Raw genomic sequence first — 13830 nt, 5'->3', positions numbered from 1 at the left:
ATAAGCCACAAACTAATGACTCTGAACAGCTGCTTGTTTCTGGTCCAGGAAAACTACTGCACATCCATTGCAGAAAGAAAAACACATGGTTTTGCATAGCTCCGTTGTAATGTAGATAAGGCACTTCATCAAGTACTTGATTCAGGCATTTTTATCATATAATCAACATTTCCCCTGGTCAAGTCCTCTATATTCAATACTTCATATCTGAAAGCACATTACTCGAATACATTTTTTTAAACTTTGTTAAATCACATACAGTATGCTCTCTGTATAAATCTGTCCACCTATCTTTTGGCATAAGTCTCATTTTCAACATTCTTGAAATATTGAAGTAGTCTTGTGCATATTGCAACGAGCCAAGACTCACACGTTGTCCCATAACCCCACACAACCCAGAGTTTCTCAAAAAGACCAATAATTGTGCAATGGTTTGGGGTTATGTGGAGGAAAAGGCAACACGTTGTCAAAAAAAAGAGAAAAAAATGTTCAAAACTGAAATCTGTCTGGGCAGGTTGTAATATAGTCACTTTCTTGGAGGTTGGCACTGTACCAAAGGTAACATGTACAGGTACATTTGACGTTGATGTGAAAATGGTTATTCCGTCATATGGAAGATAGCATCTCCCCTCTCCTCTAGTCTCACACATTTAGAGGAGGCAATAGGCGGTGAATGGTTACCAACCGTCATCAGCTAGCTGTTAGGAGGAAGTGGGAGTGTACCTGGAGCAGCTCTTTGTAGGACTGTAGTCCTGTCCGTAGGATGACAGCYACCTGTCTGTCACCTCTATCCAAGCTGGTCCTCATACTGCTTTCTGAAACAGTCTCCAGCAGGGAAAAAGTCCCAGAGCCTCTCCTGGTACATCTTCCACACGTATGACTCCTGGAGGAAGCAGACAGACAAAAAGACTGGTCAATCTACAGCAGCAAATGAGCCGAGCCTAAAAACTGGTGAGTCACAGTTAACTTTGGGTCCTGATATGACAACCTTTTCACAGGACAAAGGGGTCAAAAGAGTGACAAGTGCCATACCTGACCGGTGTGTTCTGTCTCATCTTTGTTGATAAGGTACATCAGGAAAAACCTGTCAAGTCAAATAGATTTGAGATACATGAAAATTACCACTTGATCCACAGTCATGTTTCACTTGCATCATTCAACATCTCAAAGATCAACTGACCTCTTTCACAACTACAAATGGCTATAGCAGGAGGAAATGAAAGTCTCATTCAAGCATAATGTTCTTGATGATCTTATCAATCATCCATGTGTCTTATCCTCAACCATCAGAGTACTGAGTCTATGTGCCACTGCACACCAAATCAAAATGTGTGATGCATACATAATATGATATCACACACCTATTTTCCAACCAACCTAAACAAATGAGCTAATAAGGTTAGCGTTARATCCTCCTCCAGTTGACTGAGTGGGCAGATGAAGACCACATGGCTTCCTATTTTCCAGCTAGCTAGCACAGAAACAATAGATGAGCACTGAGCTTATAGAGGGTGGAAGAATGCTGGCTCTGAGGGGCACTGTTTGTATTTTGTTTACTGGGGCATAGATACCATCAGCTGTTGTGTAAAGCCATCCATCAGGTGGTTTAATAGTAAACAAGTGGGTATAAACATGCAGGAAGACGAAAGACCTGTCGGCTAATTGATACTTCAGATACAAAAAAGTATAGCTTTTAAGTATAGCTTTTTTTTTCAGTCTAGATACTCACAGGTAGTTGGCCAAGTTGTGCTCTTGTAAGGTGTGTGTCTCAAAGCCATGAGGCGTCGTGTCAAAGTAGTCATTACCGATGCCACAGATGAAACATTTGGTCTGAGGAGAAAAATAGATGAAACACTCAAACATTGTCTTCTGTTGACCTGCACTACAGATGAAAGTAAACCAAAGTCTCTCACCTCCATATCCTCTTTCACTTGTTCCTGTTGGTCTCTCAGCTCTCCAAAAGCATCAATGATCAGACCTACAGCCACACAACCAACAGTGAACATGTCTCTTTATGGACAGGGCAATTTAACACAATTCTCCTCCCCCCACAGCTTTTTGTATTGCAGTGTAAAATATTGTTTGAACAGCGTCTGACTATGGGAAGCAGCATCACTTTAGGCAGTGGTGTTTAGTACTTAGGTAAAAATACTTTGAAGTACTACTAAAGTAGTTTTTTGGAGTATCTGTACTGTACCAATATATATATATAATACATGGGGAGAACAAGTATTTGATACACTGCCGATTTTGCAGGTTTTCCTACTTACAAAGCATGTAGAGGTCTGTAATTTTTATCATAGGTACACTTCAACTGTGAGAGACGGAATCTAAACAAAAATCCAGAAAATCACATTGTATGATTTTTAAATAATTAATTTGCATTTTATTGCATGACATAAGTATTTGATCACCTACCAACCAGTAAGAATTCCGGCTCTCACAGACCTGTTAGTTTTTCTTTAAGAAGCCCTCCTGTTCTCCACTCATTACCTGATTAACTGCACCTGTTTGAACTCGTTACCTGTATAAAGACACCTGTCCACTCAATCAAACAGATTCCAACCTCTCCACAATGGCCAAGACCAGAGAGCTGTGTAAGGACATCAGGGATAAAATTGTAGACCTGCACAAGGCTGGGATGGGCTACAGGACAATAGGCAAGCAGCTTGGTGAGAAGGAAACAACTGTTGGCGCAATATTAGAAAATGGAAGAAGTTCAAGATGACGGTCATCACCCTCGGTCTGGGGCTCCACAAGATTTCACCTCGGGGCATCAATGATCATGAGGAAGGTGAGGCATCAGCCCAGAACTACACGGCAGGACCTGGTCAATGACCTGAAGAGAGCTGGGACCACAGTCTCAAAGAAAACCATTAGTAACACACTACCCGTCATGGATTAAAACCTGCAGCGCACGCAAGGTCCCCTGCTTAAGCCAGTGCATGTCCAGGCCTGTCTGAAGGATTTGCCAATGACCATCTGGATGATCCAGAGGAGGAATGGGAGAAAGTCATGTAGTCTGATGAGACAAAATTGAGCTTTTTGGTCTAACTCCACTCGCCGTGTTTGGAGGAAGAAGAAGTATGAGTACAACCCCAAGAACACCATCCCAACCGTGAAGCATGGAGGTGGAAACATCATTCTTTGGGATGCTTTTCTGCAAAGGGGACAGGACGACTGCACCGTATTGAGGGGAGGATGGATGGGGCCATGTATCGCGAGATCTTGGCCAACAACCTCCTTCCCTCAGTAAGAGCATTGAAGATGGGTCGTGGCTGGGTCTTCCAGCATGACAAGCACACGAAGCACACAGCCATGGCAACCAAGGAGTGGCTCCGTAAGAAGCACTCAAGTCCTGGAGTGGCCTAGCCAGTCTCCAGACCTGAACCCAATAGAAAATCTTTGGAGGGAGCTGAAAGTCCGTATTGCCCAGCGACAGCCCCAAACCTGAAATCTGGAGAAGATCTTGTAGGGAGGAGTGGGCCAAAATCCTGCTTGCAGTGTGCAAACCTAGTCAAGAACTACAGGAAACGTATATCTCTGTAATTGCAAACAAAGGTTTCGTTACCAATATTAAGTTCTGCTTTTCGATGGTATCAAATACTTATGTCATGCAATAAAATGCAAATTAATTACTTAAAAAATCATACAATGTGATTTTCTGGATTTTTGTTTTTAGATTCCGTCTCTCATAGTTGAAGTTACCTATTGATAAAAATTACAGACCTTCTACATGCTTTGTAAGTAAGGAAAACCTGCAAAATCGGCAGTGTATCAAATACTTGTTCTCCCCCACTGTATACACTGTATATATATATACACTGCTCAAAAAAAAGGGAACACTTAAACAACACAATGTAACTCCAAGTCAATCACACTTCTGTAAATCAAACTGTCCACTTAGAAGCAACACTGATTGACAATAAATTTCACATGCTGTTGTGCAAAAATAGACAAAAGTGGAAATTATAGGCAATTAGCAAGACACCCCCAATAAAGGAGTTTTCTGCAGGGGGTGACCACAGACCACTTCTCAGTTCTATGCTTCCTGGCTGATGTTTTGTCACTTTTGAATGCGCGGTGCTTTCACTCTATGTTAGCATGAGACGGAGTCTACAACCCACACAAGTGGCTCAGGTAGTGCAGCTCATCCAGGATGGCACATCAATGCGAGCTGTGGCAAGAAGGTTTGCTGTGTCTGTCCGCTAGGGTCCAGAGCATGGAGGTGCTACCAGAGGACAGGCCAGTACATCAGGAGACGTGGAGGTGGCCGTAGGAGGGCAACAACCAGCAGCAGGACCGCTACCTCCGCCTTTGTGCAAGGAGGAGCACTGCCAGAGCCCTGCAAAATGACCTCCAGCAGGCCACAAATTGTCATGTGAACAGTGGATGTTGAAATGTGTCTGTTACTTGAACTCTGTGAAGCATTTATTTGGGCTGCAATTTCTGAGGCTGGTAACTAAAGAAACTAATCCTCTGCAGCAGAGGTAACTGGGTCTTCCTTTCCTGTGGCGTCCTCATGAGAGCCATTTCATCATAGCACTTGATGGTTTTTGCGACTGCACTTGAAGAAACGTTCAAAGATTCTTGACATTTTCTGTATTGACTGACCTTCATGTCTTAAAGTAATGATGGACTGTCGCTTCTCTTTGCTTATTTGAGCTGTTCTTGCCATAATATGGACTTGGTCTTTACCAAATAGGGCTATCTTATGTATATCAACCCTACTTGTCGCAAAACAACTGATGGGCTCAAATGGATAAGGAAAGAAATTCCTTTCAAATGAACTTTTAACAAGGCACAGCTGTAATTGAAATGCATTCCAGGTGACTACCTCATGAAGCTGGTTAAAATAATGCCATGAGTGTGCAAAGCTTTGAAGAATGTCAAATATATTTGTTTAACACTTTTTTGTTACTACATGACTCCATGTGTTTATTCATAGTTTTGATGTCCTTAATATATTTCTACAATGTAGAAATTAGTACAAATAAAGAAAAACCCTTGAAGATGTGTCCAAACTTTTGACTGGTACTGATATTTTTTTTGCCCTTTTTCTCCCAATTTCGTGAAATCCAATTGGTACTGTAGTTACAGTCTTGTCCATCGCTGCAACTCCTGTATAGACTCGGGAGAGGCGAAGAGAGCCATGCGTCATCCGAAACACGACTCTGACACACTGCTCGCTTAACCCGGAAGCCAGCCACATCAATGTCGGAGGAAACACCGTCCCACTGGCGACCGTGTCAGCGTGCAATACTCCCGGCCAACACAAGAGTCGCTATAGCGCGATGGACAAGGACAACCCGACCGGCCAAACCATCCCCTAACCTGGACGACGCTGGGACAATTGTGCACTGCCTTATGGGTCTCCCGTCACGGCCGACTGCACACAGCCTGGGATCGAACCCGGATCTGTAGTAACGCCTCTAGCACGACTATTTATTTTTTTTGACAACTTTTACTTCACTACATTCCTAAAGAAAATAAATGTACTTTTTATTACAAACATTTTCCCTGACAAACAAAAGTAATTTTTTTTGAAAATTGTCAAATAATTCACACACTTATCAAAAGAACATGTGGTCATCCCTACTGCCTTTGGCCTGGTGGACTCACTAAACAACAAATGGTTTTGAAATGATTTATACTTTTACTTTAGATACTTAGTATTATTTAGCAATTACAATTTACTTTTGATACTTCATCTACAAGACCCCTGCTAAGTAAAGTCCGCCTTATCTCTGCTCGCTGGTCACCATAGCAGCACCCATCCGTAGCACGCGTTCCAGCAGTATATCTCACTTGTCACCCCCAAAGCCAATTCTCCTTGGCTGCCTCTCCTTCCAGTTCTCTGCTGCCATTGACTGGAAACGAACTACAAAAATCTCTGAAACTGGAAACACTCATCTCCCTCACTAGCTTTAGCCACCAGCTGTCAGAGCAGCTCACAGATCACTGCACCTGTACATAGCCCATCTATAAATAGCCCAAACAACTACCACTTCCCCTACTTATTTATTTAATTTATTTAGCTCCTTTGCACCCAGTATTTCTACTTTCACACTCATCTACTGTCAAATCTACCATTCCAGTGTTTTAATTGCTATATTGTATTTATTTCGCCACCAATGCCTATTTATGCTTTAACTCCCTTCTCACCTCATTTGCTTACATTGTATATAGACTTATTTTTCTACTGTATTATTGACTGTATGTTTGTTTTACTCCATGTGTAACTCTGTTGTTACAACTGCTTTGTTGTAACAACTGCTTTGCTTCATCTTGGCCAGGTCGCAGTTGTAAATGAGAACTTGTTCTCAACTTGCCTACCTGGTTAAATAAAGGTGAAATAAAAAAAATATTAAGTATATTTAAAACCAAATACTTTTACTCAAGTCGGATTTTACTGGGTGACTCACTTTTACTTGAGTAACTTTCTATTAAGGTATCTATACTTTTACCTCCCACTTGTTTTAGGGTACAGGCTGTATCTGTCTGTGTGTTCTAGACTTACTGTGAGGTGAGCAGTCAGTTTGAGTGTCTGTAGGAGAGACATGAGGCTGACTGATTGTCTCTGTCTGAGGTGGAAAAACCATTGGAAAGTTTGAGGCTTTCTGACTGTGAGAGAAACATTACTGTGTGTAAGGGCCTGGAAGAGACTTGTGTAGATAGACAGAGCAAGCTATGGGTCTCTCTCTATGGGTGATTAATCCCCACCCTACACAGCCCTTTCCACAGCCCCTTACAGCCCACAGGGAGCAGGGTGACTTTGACACCAGGGAGCCAGAGTGACACTGACCCTGCTGGGTCTCACCCTGGTCCCCTTCGCTGTCCCAGATACTGCCTCCTGTGACCCAGATTAGTACAGTACGTACCCTGTATGATGGCCAGCAGGATGACGATGACAAAGAAGAAGAAGGTGATGTCGAAGAGGATGCGGTAGAGCTCATACGGGTCGCCTGCAGGGTCCTCGATCTCATCCCCGATTCCACCCCCTGCCCTCACACCAACGTACATGTGGAACAGGTAGCACTGATGGAGGAGAGAGAGACAGAGAGAAGGTGAGAAAGAGAGTGAGGCTGGATGGAAATGGAATAGATCCATTCACAAGGCACCAAACAGGATGGTTAAACTGGGCTGGTGTTTAATTTAATGATTTATTTTTTAACTAGTGTGGCCTCCACATTATGATCCAAGGACTCACAGTCATCATGTCGTCACACTTCATATCGGGCTGGTTGTCATCCTCACTCTTGTTGTAGAACTTGCGGAAGAAGTTGAAGGCCACCACAGTGTACAGATAGACCACCACCGCCAGGAGACCTACAGTCAGAACCAGCTGAGACAGAGAATACCTCAGGTTACTTCCACTGTGATGGTATTAACCATAGAGATAAAGTACAAGGCAGAACTAGAGCTGTGACTCAACACTGACCCCTGTTGCCTGGTAGCCAAACTGCACCCACCTGCTTGCCATTGTGGGTGACTGAGGACAGTATGGTCCGGAGTGTCTTGAAGCCCATGGCGATGTCCAACAGATGGGCAGCGAAGAAGAAGTTGTTGTAGTGACCCAGGATGGACATGGTGGTGTACCACACCAGGTACAGGAACGACTGCAGGGACACACAACATAGAAACAGATCAGTCAGATCAAATCAACAATAATGTGGTGTTATCATATACCAAATGAGGCTCTTTGTAAATGTGGAACACTTACATTGTCTGTAAACACCACACCCATTTTCCAGCACTGGTACTTGGTGTCAATAGAGCTCAACCTGTCAAAAGGAGGTGGATTGATGTGAATGGTACTGTTTTTGACTTCACTCTGTGTATGCTAACCCGACAACTCTATTATAGGCCACTCTCCCAGGGTCTCACCAGGACACCAGCGATGCCTCCTTCACCACTGTCTCCTCTGTGGGGTTGAAGTCCAGAGCACTCTTATCCAGCCCCAGCAGCTCTGCTATCCTCTCTGCTCCATACAGATCTCCATACTTATTGATCACCTAACAGCAGCAGGCCATGATAACAAGGACAAACAGAGTAAATAGTAGAAATAGTATGTGCATGTTCAAGTCATATTGATCTGGTGAATAATTAATAAAAATTCCACCAATAATTAATTAAATACTGCCTACTTACCTTGCGTTTCACAAACTTGTCCCAGTAGTTATTAGGGAAGGAACTATACAAAAGAGGATGGAAAATATCATTATGACAATGAGAAGTTACAAGACAGGGAGTTACAAACAAAAACCTTGGTATTAACAAGTAATCCACAATCTGAAAACTACATTCAAATACCAAAAAGTTGATGATTATAGTTTGCAGTGATGATTATAGTTTGCGGTGATGATTATAGTTYTGCTCTATATGACTCACGGGGTGTTGATGACGAGGCGGTCCCACTGTCCTTTGATGTCATCGTCTGACGGCTGCTCTGTGATGTAGAGGCCGTCAAACTCCAACTTCCTGGCGATCTCCTTCTCTCTCTTGAACACCACCAGAGGCACCTTGGGGACACAGACAGACACACAGACAGAACATTAGATCACAGCCCCACAAGGTACTGTCTGAGATAATATCATCACACGCTGGTGTTTACCAAATACACCTTCAGAAAAAGGGAGAATAATGTATTGATGGTGGATTAGTTCCCATATTACAATATAAAGGACTTTAACTATTTSAAAACGGCTGTGTTTATTACTAGTCCATTATAATGATGAAACATTTATTCTCAAGGGATATTATAAATATGTTGGTATGTGTGCATATAAGTTAGTTATCTGTATGTGTGTGTCTGTGTGTTTGAAAAATGTACCTTTAGGTAGTAGTATCCCACCACACACAAGAAAGAGATGACTGTGTGTAGTATGGCCAAGAAGCGCAGTGTAGGTGCCATGTAGCCTGTGCTCTCCTGCAGGACAAAATACTCCATCCCACCTTCATCCTCCTCTTCATCAGTAGCTCCACCTCCATTCCAGGGATCTGGATCATCGTCATCCCCGTCATCTCCAGTCACCTGACACAACACACGCTCAGTGTATATCCAGGACAGCACAATAGTAACACTGTGCTCTATTTCATTAGATAGGGTTTGACTTACTTTGTAGAAGAGCAGAATAAAGTTTATGGCAAATGCAACAAACAATGCCAAGAAACGCAGGTTGTAGAAGTTTCTGGCCAGATAGTTCTGAAAAACACATACAAGCATATATTAGACAAGGATATGCCATACAGCATGCAACACCACAAACACTAATGTGCTATTATGATAACAGGGCTAAATGATGTGAATGGCTATAGCATCCGTGTGGTTTCACCAGCATCTTGGTCTGGTAGATGTCCAGGCTAGAGAAGAAGTTGGCCATGAACTCCTCTGGAGACTCTTTCTTCAGTCCCGGTCTCTTCTTGGGGGCCTTCTTCTCCTCCGGTGAGGGCTCTGGGGGAGCCTCCTCTTTGACTTTGTCCTGGTCCTTCTTCTCCCCATCCTCTGGGCTGTAGACACAAACACACACCATCAAACAGGGTGATGCACAGACAGACCAACAGACATCAAGCACCCTCACCAAATCAGTTCAGCTTCTAGCAGGAGCAAAACAAATGCTGTTACGGCTCAGTCAGGTAGGGAATCTTGTGTTCACACTGAGAATCAAATCAGGTGCAATCACATCACATCAAGGATCAAGGACGTATGAGGCCACTCACTCTGATTTCTCTGGCGCGGCTTTGTGGTCTCCATTGGTAGGCTCCTTAGTCGCAGCCTCCTTCAAGAAACACATGGAATCCTGGTAAACCCATTCATGTTCATAATGGAAATAAATAAATAAAAACTTTGGTACACTTTTTCTCTGAGCATACTGATGGACAAATCTGAAMAWTTTTTTWAAAATCGCCAAAGTATTTGTCTACAATGTGAGTGTTTGATATTGTACTATATTTAGTCTTTGGGGTTACTGTTTTTTTTACACATTTCATGAATCAAGCCATGTGAATACATGTTCCAAATTAAATTCCAAGACTGTTGGAAAAGCATTCCAGGTGAAGCTGGTTGAGAGAATGCCAAGAGAATGCTAAGCGTTCAAGGCAAAGGGTGGCTACTTTGAAGAATCTCAAATATAAAATATGTTTTGATTTGTTTAACACTTTTTTGGTTACTACATGATTCCATATCTGTCATTTCATAGTTGTGACGTCTTCACTATTACTCTACAATGTAGAAAATAGTAAAAATAAAGAAAAACCATATATGCTCTGACATGTACTGTGAACTGTGGGACCTTATATAGACAGGTGTGTGCCTTTCCAAATCATGTCCAATAAATTGACTTTACCACAGACTTTACCACTCCATTCAAGTTGTAGAAACATCTCAAGGATGATCAATGGAAACAGGATGCACTTGAGCTCAATTTCGAGTCTCATAGCAAAGGGTCTGAATACTTATGTAAATAAGGTATCTTATTTTTTTTTATACATTTGCAATCATTTCTAAAGACGTATTTTCGCTTTTCATTATGGGGTATTGTGTGTAGATTGATGAGGAAATGTTTTTATTTAATCCATTTTAGAATAAGGCTGTAATGTAACTTGTTTGCTGAAGCGCGAAGGCCCACCTAAACTCCCTCCTGTATTCACATGACTTGATTAATTAAATGTGTAAAAAGAAATATATGTAATTCAATGTGTCCAAAGARTAAATATAGTGTGATACAGAAACTGCTGTAGGTCACAAACGACAATGAGTTGAATCATACATTTGGAATATTTAGAACAGGTCAAATAACAATACTATATGGTTTTAGTCATTTTAATGATTTTCACATTTTCTCCAAATTCTAACTTTGACTGACACTGTCAATGTGGCCTGTCTATAGACACCAAATGTCATGCATTTACAAACAGAATTTGTCCTGTGGCACATTTTGAGAAGAACATCTTAAACTACAGTTKATTTTCAGTGACATACACATAACAGAGGCCTGATTTTACACAGATAACCATTACTCTTTTAATAAAACTGAATGTGTGATTTCTGAGGATATTCAGATACCTTGGCCTTCTTCTGCTTGACAGCACTGGCTAAAGAGGGGGCGTCGACCCCCACCACCTCACCCATGTCCCCCAGACCTGGCTCGGGCGCATGCTTTCCCCCCTGGCTCTTGGTTTGGATGTTAAGCAGCTCGGCCATCAGATCTGCCTCTGCCTTGTCCCCCTGGCCCATGTGGCCCATCTCTGCCACAGATGACGCCTCACTCGCCTCCATCTTCTCTGTCTCCAGCACATCACCATGGATACCAAACTGTGTGGGGTCYGGCATGTTCCCCAGGATGTCTGTGACCTTCATGTTCTTGGCCCCCTCCACCAGGCCCCCACCAAACATGGAGGACCACAGGATGTGGAAGAAGCCCCACACCAGGTTGTAGAGGAAGCGGAAGAGGCCCGTGATAATCATCCAGAAGAATGAGAAGAAGCCTTGGACCATCTCCCTCACACTCATCTTCCTGAACCTCCTGTACTGCCGCCTCATGCTTTTGAAGGTCAGCAGCTGGCGGAAGCTGAACAGGTTCTTCCTCATGGAGACGCAGGAGTTGGTGAAGGCGGAGTGAGACTCCATCATGCTCTCCTCCTCTTCCTCCTCTGGCTCCTCCGTCACACTCTGGCTGTCCTCGTCGTCCTCCTCGGGACGCTCCACTGCGTCAGGCTCAGAGATCTGTGAGGCCAGCTGCATCTCAAATATGGTGTCCTCACAGAAGTTGACAAACAGCTCCATCTTCTCACTCTCTCCACCCTCATTCACCACGTCAAAGATAAACTGTCTCTTAGACTCTTTGACTTGGGGCTTCTCCCACTGTGTACGACTAGACTCACTGATCTCAAAGTAGACCCTCTCGATGCGCTTGGCTCCMCCCATAATCTCTATGCGGCCCAGGTAGGGCTCGAAGTAGTTTATCACGCTCTCGGCCAGGTCCAGGAAGGTGGCCAGACGGGCGTCGTGAGGCATGTGTTCTGACAGGTTGGTGAGCAGGACCGCCACGTTAAAGCCAATGTCCTTGGCCGGCTCATGAAAGCGCTTCACAAACTCCTCGTAGTTGAACATGTCGTTCTCGTCAGCCTCGGCGCAGGAGAGCAAGAACTCGATCTCGGACTGGGAGTACTGCTTCTGGTTCTCCATGGACTTCTGAAACTCCTTCTTGGAGATCACTCCCTTGCTCTCCGGGTCGTACTCCTTGAAGTTGTCCGAGGTGGTCAGGTCTTTGAGTTTGAGGAACATGTCGAAGAACTTGAGGATCATCTCCACATTGCTGGAGGACTCCACCAGGGTGTCCACCATCTGTTTCCCGATGGTTCCATTGACAACGTTACCTGTGGGGTTACTAAAGTTTAGAACACGTGTCAAACACAAAGGATTCGGTCCGTGACACATTTCTATCTGTCCCACGCAATGATTTGGGTTGTCAATTCATTTTGGCCTGCTTACATACTGCCGTGCTGCACAACAAGTCAGCAAGCACTGCCAACATGCAGCACGACAAACGGCAGTGGATTGCCATACCCACACACAAGCCAGCCAGTGCGCTGTATCATATAATCACTAATGGCACTGACCAAATCTTCTACCAGACCGAAAGTTTAAAAGTGTTGTAGGCTAAATGTCCATGCAAAGTTCTGGTTCCAACAGGTCATTGCTGTAGCCTACAGAACATGTCATCTTGGTTGTCAAAAAGTTATAAGTTAAAGTATTCACATGTGGGTATAAATTACTACTAAAGGACAATAGGACACACAAGCGAGTATAAATGAGTCAACAGCTGAGTCATCTACTTTATGAAATTAAGATGACATATGTCATTGTTTTAAGATGGTCATACTACGGATCATTGAGCTTTGTTTTTTAATTTTAGGACCCCTTTAGGTATCAAAACTGCCTTCATACTTCCATAKATTTTTTCTAACCGGTACCTGTCACCTTCAGACGAGTCACGGGTCGTAGAGCAAAACGGAAAACAACATCGTGTTCATGAGAATCCCCCCTTTCCATAGAGTTTTGTAGGTCAAATCGTTCGGATGCTTCAGACATTTTCGTGAGAAGATCGATTTTCGGGTCTGACAAACACCYTTCTAGTTCTGACACATTTCACTGCAGATGCGGAAGTGCGATATATCGGTGGATGCGGTGGATTGAGAAGCATCCAATGCAAAAAAAACATTGATATCTCTAGATTAAATTGACAGATTTTGATGGGGATTATTTTATTATGCTACTTATGGCAAAAACTAAAGTAGGGTGGTTGGTCAGGATTGATGAGTAGGTGTTTAACGKGAACATCTAGCAACCCAACGGTTGCAATTTCGAATCTTATCACGGACAACTTTAGCATTTTAGCTAATTAGCAACTTTCACATAGGTACTACTTTTTAGCTACTTTGCAACTATTTAGCATGTCAGCTAACCCTTCCCCTAACCTTAACTATTTTAGCTAACCCTAACCTTAACCCTTTAACCTAACTCCTAAACTTAACCCTAACCTCTAAACCCTATCCTAGCTAACGTCAGCCACCTAGCTAGAATTCTTAGCATATCATGTTTTGCAGATTCGTAACATATTGCAATATGTATTTTTAAGATATAATACATATTGCAATTCGTAACATATATGAAATGGGTGATGGACACCCACAAATTAATACATCTAAAAACCTGTTTTCGTTTTGTCATTATGGGGTATTGTGTGTAGATTGATGAGGATTATTTTTTATTTAATCAATTTTAGAATAAAGCTGTAAGCAACAAAATGTAGAAAAAGTGAAGGGGTC

The 13830-nt window shown here is 42.9% G+C and overlaps 1 protein-coding gene across 1 annotated transcript in view; it reads right to left on the bottom strand.

Moving 5' to 3' along the window:
- Window positions 1-488: 488 nt before the first annotated feature.
- The window catches only part of LOC112080552 (ryanodine receptor 3-like), a 73998-nt gene continuing 60656 nt past the window's right edge, over window positions 489-13830 (bottom strand). Inside the window, exons 65-80 of the mRNA XM_070442626.1 lie at window positions 11066-12378; window positions 9721-9779; window positions 9336-9510; window positions 9119-9205; window positions 8834-9034; window positions 8392-8522; window positions 8152-8194; window positions 7888-8015; window positions 7724-7784; window positions 7473-7619; window positions 7211-7345; window positions 6882-7038; window positions 1914-1978; window positions 1730-1830; window positions 1033-1084; window positions 489-883 (exon numbers count right to left, since the gene is read on the bottom strand). Of these exons, the coding sequence (XP_070298727.1) occupies window positions 788-883; window positions 1033-1084; window positions 1730-1830; window positions 1914-1978; window positions 6882-7038; window positions 7211-7345; window positions 7473-7619; window positions 7724-7784; window positions 7888-8015; window positions 8152-8194; window positions 8392-8522; window positions 8834-9034; window positions 9119-9205; window positions 9336-9510; window positions 9721-9779; window positions 11066-12378 (2951 nt within the window). The 3' untranslated portion in view covers window positions 489-787. The remainder of the gene's footprint in view (window positions 884-1032; window positions 1085-1729; window positions 1831-1913; window positions 1979-6881; window positions 7039-7210; window positions 7346-7472; window positions 7620-7723; window positions 7785-7887; window positions 8016-8151; window positions 8195-8391; window positions 8523-8833; window positions 9035-9118; window positions 9206-9335; window positions 9511-9720; window positions 9780-11065; window positions 12379-13830) is intronic.

The sequence above is a fragment of the Salvelinus sp. IW2-2015 genome, unplaced genomic scaffold (assembly GCF_002910315.2).
Source record: "Salvelinus sp. IW2-2015 unplaced genomic scaffold, ASM291031v2 Un_scaffold16374, whole genome shotgun sequence".
Taxonomy (NCBI): Eukaryota; Metazoa; Chordata; class Actinopteri; order Salmoniformes; family Salmonidae; genus Salvelinus; species Salvelinus sp. IW2-2015.
The sequence above is the reverse complement of the archived record's forward strand: the minus strand, read 5'-3'. Positions and strand labels throughout refer to the sequence as shown.